Source organism: Microtus ochrogaster, chromosome 16, assembly GCF_000317375.1.
Source record: "Microtus ochrogaster isolate Prairie Vole_2 chromosome 16, MicOch1.0, whole genome shotgun sequence".
In the NCBI taxonomy this organism is placed as follows: Eukaryota; Metazoa; Chordata; class Mammalia; order Rodentia; family Cricetidae; genus Microtus; species Microtus ochrogaster.
The window spans coordinates 11,947,594-11,955,775 of NC_022018.1; the positions used below are offsets into that span (position 1 = coordinate 11,947,594).

The 8,182-nt window shown below is 47.0% G+C and overlaps 1 protein-coding gene across 4 annotated transcripts in view; it reads right to left on the minus strand.

The window, feature by feature from the left end:
* Nucleotides 1–6,983, minus strand: part of Lhcgr (luteinizing hormone/choriogonadotropin receptor) — a 54,393-nt gene extending 47,410 nt beyond the window's left edge. For all 4 annotated transcript variants that reach the window (XM_005354728.3, XM_013349016.2, XM_005354729.3 and 1 more), the window contains exon 1: nt 6,792–6,983. In XM_005354728.3, the coding sequence (XP_005354785.1) occupies nt 6,792–6,964 (173 nt within the window). In that variant the 5' untranslated portion in view covers nt 6,965–6,983. The remainder of the gene's footprint in view (nt 1–6,791) is intronic.
* Nucleotides 6,984–8,182: the final 1,199 nt, after the last annotated feature.

Sequence of the window (8,182 nt, forward strand, 5' to 3'; positions counted from 1 at the left end):
TTGTCACACTAGAGCCATTGTCACACTAGAGCCGTCACACTAGAGCTGTCACACTAGAGCCATCACACTAGAGCCGTTGTCACACTAGAGCCGTCACACCTTGCTGTAAAAGGCACAGGATTTACTGTTAGGACAAATCTGCAGTGAAAATTAGGGAAGACGCCTGTGTTAGAATCTAGACTGCCTAGGATTGTCCTCCTGATCCATTCAAACCACTTAGGGGCCGTGCTTGTCACCCCAGAGCATCTCTACCCCGTGATGGTGGCCATGAGGAGGTAGGGACCCAGGAGTAACTTCCAGGCATCAGAGTCAAGGGCAGCTGTCGGAGCAGCAAAGGACAAAGCCTTCCTTCTGCAAGTTGAGTTTGGCTTTCAAACTAGGCTTTCCTGAATTTGGTTCAGGTATTATTAGAGGGTTATAGTTCAAGGCCAAGTGCAGAGCAGCTGTCAGGACTTTGCTGCCTGGAAGGGTGTCATCTTCCAAAGCGAGGAAGCTGGAAATAAAGGAAGACTCAGCGGAGAAGCTCCCAGAGACAGCACACAGGCCAGAGCCTGGTGAGTGGTGTTCTTTCAATTCTCTTCTCAATAACCAAACCAAAACAAAAGATCTGGCAGGAAATTTTCATTAAAACCTATATTTTTCTTTAACCAAGAGGAGGTGCAGGCACAGAGAACATCTGTTCTAAGGAGCCAGCTCTCTTTGGTTTGAAGTGAGCAGCAAGGCTTCTCTCTACAGTCCTGACTCAACTGCTAAGCCTTCTGAACAGCCAGGGTTGCACATGGTTAGGGCACCGTGAGGGCTGCTGCTCTGAGAGATAGTATTTTGGCAAGAGTCTTTTGTTACCTTACTTCGAGAAATGGAGGCTGAAGCTGGAAAGAGCATTGGTTAAGATCACTTGCTGCTCTTGCAGGGGACCCAGTTTTATTTCTAGCACTCTCATAATGCTGACAACCAAACATTTGTTGTTCTAAGGATCTGATACTTTCTTCTGACTTCACTGGGCACCAGAGTTCCAGGTGGTGCATACACATACATGCAGGAAAATACCCATACGTACAACATAAAAATTAAGTTTTCTTTTCAAAACATTGTGTGTGTGTGTGTGTGTGTGTGTGTACGTGTGTGCGTGTATGTAGGTGTTGCATCTGCCTCAGTTTTTGCACACCATGTGCTTGCAAATGCCAACAGAGGCTGGAGGGGGTCAGAATTCCTGAAACTGGTGTTACAGGCAGTTGCGAACTGCCTGGTACGGATACTGGGAACCAAACTTGGGTCCTCTGCAAGAGCATATGTGTTTGTAACTACTGAGTCATCTCTTCAGCCCCAACTAAATCAATATAACAAATGAAAAAGAAGTGAATGGGCTTGAGAGGCAGAGAGTGGCTGGTGAACAAACAGAAATGAGCCTTAAATTCACAGATTTTTGAGTTAAACAATCACAGCCCCAGACAGCCCAAGGAACTTGTTTTCAAAATGAGGATCTACTTCCAAAGCCAAAGAGATCCTTGTGTTATTCAATTGGTTTCTATGCCTTTGCATTGAGATTTTAGGGGCCGTTTGTGTTTAGTGTTCTGCTATGGGCATTATTTACTTTCTCCTAAAGGATGATTTTCAAAACCAAAATCTGGTCTTCCTATAGCTTGGTACAAGCAGACTCTTTATCAGCTGAACCGATGTAAGAATTGCCTTCCAAGCATGACTGAAAAAGCTGTGTCTAAATGGAAGTTCAGACTTCTCCAGGAAGTCCCAAGTACTTGCAGGAGTTTGGAAGGCTTTCTCTTCTGTTTTGTAGACACTTTCATGTGATGTGTTAGCTAATGTTCCCTGCTCTGGGAACCTGCATGTTCTAATGCACTTGCCTTGGTTGTTATTACTGTTGTTGTTTTAATGGCTCCCATGATTATACCAGTCTAAATAAGTATAGTCATATGAATAAGTTGTAGTCCCCACCTCTTGTCTTATTGACTAGTTGATTGACAGGTTACAGATGCAGTATTGTGGATGGACCTGGGTTCCCATGTCTACCAGGCAAGTGCTATCACTGACTTACATTGCCAGCCAGATCTTGGTTCTCTGGAGCTGCAGCTGCTATTTGCCTTTTAAAGGACAGAGAGAGTGCCAGTAGATTGCAGGGTCTGGATGCTGACCTAGCACGAAGATACAAAGAACTCCCTTGACTACCCATAGAACCCTCCCCACTACCGGTTTAGAATAGAGAGGTCTGTGATGTTTAGATGTGGCACATGTTAGCACACATATTCTGTTGTAATAAGAGCGGCAGGGCTGCATCCCTAGCACCCCGGCCACCTGGCTAGCTTATGCCCCGAAATAACAACACACAAATTAATTTAGCCCATTTCTATTCATCTGTGTTGCACCCCAAGGTGCGCTTACCGGGAAGATTCTAGCCTACGTCCATCCTGGGTCGGAGCTGAATAGCGTCTGAGAGCTGTTGAGTCTCTGAGCTCACTTCCACTTCCTCCCAGCATTCTGTTCTGTTTACTCCTCCCACCTATGTTTTAACCTATCAGGGCAAGCAGCTTCTTTATTTAATTAACCAATGACCTTCCTCCATCAATATTCAACTTCTTGCATTGGTTTCTTCTGTTCAGCTATGTATGTCCTCAGGTTTTCGAGGCTGACTTTGCGCTCCCAATGTAAACAAGGCTGACCTTAAATTCCTGGAAATAGAACAACCTTCCTGCCTTAGCCTCCTGAGTGCTGGGATTACAGTCACACACTGCCACACCCAACCTGTCTTCTCAATCCAATCTCATGAGGCCTGATAAACAGTTTAATCATAATGCCTCTGGAATTCTGGGAATCCTGAGTTAAATCTGATTTCTTCAAAGGGCTCTCAGTCTGGCACATTGATTGAAAATTAACAGCTGAGGGAAGATTTGCCCCCATGAAGTGTCTCAGTTTGGCTTATTGTAACTTGGGAGAACAGTACTACTGGTATCTATTGTTCAGGTATCAGGGATGCTGGCCCACCAGTCCTCCACAATAAACTACCTCTGCCCTCAAAGATTTAGGTTCTGAGGTTCAGACACCTGTCTTGATCAAATAGGAAAGAAAGATGTCTGTGAGTGGAGGTGTGCATGTGTGTGTGCTGTGTGTAGCAAGTATGGTGAAGACTTGTGGGGAAGAGATTCCTACTCAGAGTTTGTGCTCGATCTCTTTGCATGCAAGCATCAAACAATGACTTGCATTAGTCAACAGGCTATTTTCTCTCTTTTTGTATGAATCAAAGATTTCTGATGACTTTTCATCTTCCTTTAAAATTTGCATTTTTTTTTTCTCCAAAAGATCTGGGAGAGGAAGAGGAAGAAGTCACTCAGCTGTGTTCTTTTCTTTTTAGCCATGCCTTCTGGTGGAACCTGTGCTTCTTGCCCACGTTTTGTTTCCTCCTTCTCTGTTCCAAGGTCCCCTTTCTTCTCCTGGGTCCCCAGGTCTTCCTCTGGAGTACTCGGCCTCTCATGATTCAGTGGCTCCCTGCGTTTCTCAGAGCCTATGTCCTCTCTCTCCTCCTACCCTGATCTCCTGGGCGAGTTCCCCTCCTTGGAACAGAGTCATACTTCCCAGTGTGCCCGTTTCACTGCACTGAGAGCTGATTAGACCCCGATCCCCCTGGAGGGTAGAAAGGGACTCAGGCAAGTGTCACGATGCTCATCGTCCAGACACACTGGACTGGAGAAACTCATGTTTCTCCTTACCAAGAATCTCTGGGTTGTGCCACACACAAACAGCTAGAAACTTGATCTATGTTTAGAAGGCACAGCGTGCAAACAATAAATTGCCATGATTATTATTAGCATTAACTTACAAGTTTTCAGAAGCTGTTTCAATAGCAAGAAGATCAACCTTTCTGTTGTCATAGAGACAAAAATCTTTATATAACTATGTGCAAGGTGAGAGTTCCCCCCTCCCTCCCACCAGTTGCCTAGAGCTAATAAGAAGAAAGGAAAGGGAAATTTTAAAATTATTTTTTCCATTTACTCCCTCCCCCTATTAGAAAAACGAAAACGTAGGAGGTTGCTTCTTGTGTCATAGCTCAGGTTTTAAATGCTTATGTCTTTAAAGAGAAATGCAAAGGGCGGAAACTATGAATAGTTTGAACAATGGCATTTTGAAAAATTGCCAGCAGCGTGTTGTCAGTGATTAGCAATTATCACTCATGCACCCTTTGTTCTTCTTTTCAAACCAAAGAGCAAACCTCAAAGATCTTAGGAGGCAGAGTCTTCAGCATCTGGACCGATTGAAGCACAGATGTATCTACTGAGGGACACGGTTGACTTCTGAGGCACTTACCCTCCTTTCCCTGCCACAGCTTGGGTGCCCCCTTCCCCTCTGCAAAGGCTAGCCATGGCACAGCTCTCTTCTGGAAGCCTTGATTCAAAACCTCAGTTCTCTCTTGTGTGTTCACTTCAGATAATTCATTATCCAGAGTATGTTTCTGTCTTGTGATGATTTTTTGTGGCTTCATTCATTTCTCAACATAAATGATATATTTATGATGAACTCAGCAGTCTCTGGCCCTCTTCTTTACTTCAACATTGAGTTATACCTTTGTCCACACACCTTTCTTCAGCACACAGATGACCCTTGTCCTAAGAGTAACCCTTCCCTTAAGTTCTTAGACTGTTGCTTCCCTCCTACTCCAACTGAGTAGTTCACTCTAACAAATGCATCCTTTCCTCATGTCTGGTGTCCTCTGCCTGCCCTTTCTTATGGAATTTTTCCTGTATTCTTCTTTAAAGAAAACCAAACCAAACCTTCCATTGTTCTGGTTGGTTTCCACCTGTCTCTGACTTTGAGCTTTTAAATTTATGCTTTCTTCTTCCATTGAATAGGCATATGTACAGAGGGGGTAATGGGGTTCAGGAAGCACGACCTTTGTAGGAGTTGCCATGCTTGGTGCAGGGTTTTCTACATGTCTACGGGAGGTTGCTCTGGATGGTGGATGTTAAGGGAGGGCCTGTGGAGGATGCTGAGAATTCTCTAGGATCCCTCCTAAGCTTCCAGAACCAACTCCTTCTAGAGAATCAGAGTTGCTCACTGTAATTTTATTGTTCCTGCCTCCCACTTAGCCATAGTGCGCAGGGCAACTACTCTGAAGGCTTGTTTAAACAGTGCTGCAGGGCAGTGAAGGGGTGTCACTTCGGCTTTCTTCAGGGAAGGGGTTTATCAGTGGTTCCCTCTAGAGGCAACACGTGAACAGCTTAGCATCAAAGAGCTTAGGACTTGACTTATCTGTCTCTTCTCCATCCTTAGCTAGAGACAGTTTCCACCCAGTACCAAAGCTGGAGAAGCTGGAAGCAGTTTTTTTAATTAAAGGAAAAGCAATTTTCTTAGAAAGACAAACAACTGCAGAAAGGTAATTAATAAGGTCTTTGCCACCGAGGGACCTGGAACAAGGGATTCCTTCTAGTTAGATCTCAGAGTCGTCTAACGTGTACAAGCCAGGTGTGCAGGAAGGGCTGTTAGCAACAGTGTCACTTGTAAGAGCAATACAGGAGGCTTGTCACAGAAGGATGAGGCCAGAACTTGGGAGGCAGGTTCCATGGATTTGTCGATTGACTGAAACAAATTCTATTAGCATGGCCATCACCTTCAGGGAATAGAGCTGACAAGATAGTTAATGGAAACTAATTAAGAGAACCCCTCAACCTGTAACTGTTCTCACAGCCACGACTATCCCTAGAAGGCCATTAACTTGTCCACAGGGAGCAGACCAAATGCTCAGAATGTGTCAGTTCCTCCAAGAAGCTGGCAAGGATGCCTCTGCAGGCGGCATGCTAAGGTTTCATTCCCCCCCGCCCCCATCAGAGCATGTGGCTAAGGAGCACTGGGAAGACCTCCCTGCCCCCGACTGTGCATTTGTGCTACCTCCTACTTTATTTGGCGCTTTTATTGGGATGAAAGTCATGTAATGTAAAATCCACCCATTTCAAATGATGGCTTTAGTATTTTTATGGAAAGCCATTACCACAATCTAAGCTTAGAAAAATCTCATCACCCCTAACCTTACAGCCATTAGCAGACACCCATCCCCAGACCCTGGGAACTACTAACCTACCAGTCTGTCTGTTCATTTCCATATTAACAGGATCATGCAATGTGAGGAACCCTTTCCTAAATGGAAGGACATTTGGCATCTTAGCTCTAATGGCACCCTCCGGTCTTTAACCCAAGGCTGCAGGAAGGGTGGCCTTCCTCTACTTGCTGGCGTTTGCAGTCCCTCACTGGCGTCTGTGGGTGGCACACCAGAAGTCAGAAAACAGGCTTTTCTTCCCGCACAGGCATAGCTAACCCGGCTGAGTGGCAAGCACAGTGCCACAGACACTTATTGGCGACCTGGCGACTGGAGGCCAGGTAGTCATCATCGCTGCTGACAGATCAGGTTACCCTTGGCCCCAGGGCCTGAGCCCTTTGCTTCTAGACTACCCATGGCAGGTGCAGAGCCCACAGCAGCCTACCAAACCCGGCTGCCCAAGGGTCGGAACCACTCAGACTGTTCAGGCAGAGAACACTGGCGAAGGAGGGCCACTGGATTCATCAGGCCTTCAGGCAGCTACAGAGACCTCCCGTGGCTTCACAGCAGTTTTAAGTTACCTGTCTCAGTTTCCCCATGAAGAAAGTAGAGGTCTGGGCTGCACAGACAAAGACAGACAAACTCTGTCACTGGTCCTTATCACTGGCAAGGGCGAGAAATGCTATATCCTGCTTCCCAGCAAAGGGGTTCAATATTGAGTAGCAAAAGGCAGGGATCTGGGGCACCATGTACTCACAGTCTGGTGAGGCCTTCGCGAGGGCCGGGGCAGCGCAGGGCACCGTCAGGGGCGCAGTCGCAGGGCTCGGGGCAGCGCGACCCTGGCAGCTGCCGGGGCTGCAGCGGTGATGGCTTTAGCATCAGAATCGCCAGTGCCTGCAGCAGTCTCAGCGCTAGGGCGCGTTGCCCCATGGCCCGCCAGCTGAGTGTGAGCTCCTGACTGGGCCAATATCCTGGACCGCCCGGGGGCTGACCACCACCTCTGCCCGCCCCTCGGCCTGCCTTCCCAGCTGCCGGCCCCCGCCTGCTCCAGCCCTCCCCTCTCACCCTGTCTCTGGCGAGTCCCTGCTCTCCTTGACCTGGGACAGTGGCCAGCTACCCCATCGCTGCTTCCCAACGACCCGTCCTCTACACTAAGCCTGCAAATGAGCCAAAGGTTAGAAAGTAGAGTGGCATGTGGTAAGTGCTTCGAGTGAGAAGTAGGGGTTCTGAACCCCTTCCTGCCACTGGCGTGAAGTGGGGGTGATTTGTGGCACTTTTGAAACGTGTCTTGCTTCTATCCATCAGAAGAGCGGAAGCGCCTGCTGGGCTGTGTTTCACTCAGCTCCTCAGACTTAATCCTAAGTATCTTTTCCCTCTCCCCCTCCCCAGGTGACTCGCTCTACTTCTCATGAATGTAACTGTTCTTAGCATAGCAATTTGGGTCTGTCCTCTGTCTCCCCACTGTATTGTGAAGTCTTTGAGAGCAAAATCCAATTCGGATTCACTGTGTATTCTTTCTGCAGTTAATAAAGGTTTGTTTCGTGAATGGGGGAAATGACTGCACGGTGCAAGCACCTAACTCCATGGGTGTCCAAATGTCCTTTAACCTTTGTTATAGATGCCTTGCCTCATGTCACATCTAAGTGTCACGCCAAACTCTCAGGGCACTTACTGCAAGAACTCAACGCCACACGAGATAAACAATTTCTTTGGTCAGCCTACTTACAGATGGACGAATCCTGTTTGGACCTGTGTCTACCAGTCTCTCAGCCTTGTAAAACCCCTTCTATGAGCTCTGTGATTCTAAATCCCAACGGAAACAAGAACAGATCTTACAGCAACCCTGGGAATAAACCACTTTCCCTCTGCTATGTTCCTTCCAAGGATTAATTCTGAACTCTAGAAATGTTTTTCTGGAAGAGGCAGGCTGTGAGAGCTGAGCAGACCTCTAAAGCGCGCAGGGTGGGAACCAGAAGGACAGATCTCTCTTGAGGACACTTCTCAAGGGCCGTTTCCTCAGTCACCAGGTTATAGTCTCTATCACTAGGATTCTTAAATCTCCTGGCTTTGCCCACCTGTGATCTCTCACTTACGTTTTCATGTTTTTGTGCACGCTTCCCAAAGCTTGCATGATCCCCTCTTCCTTTT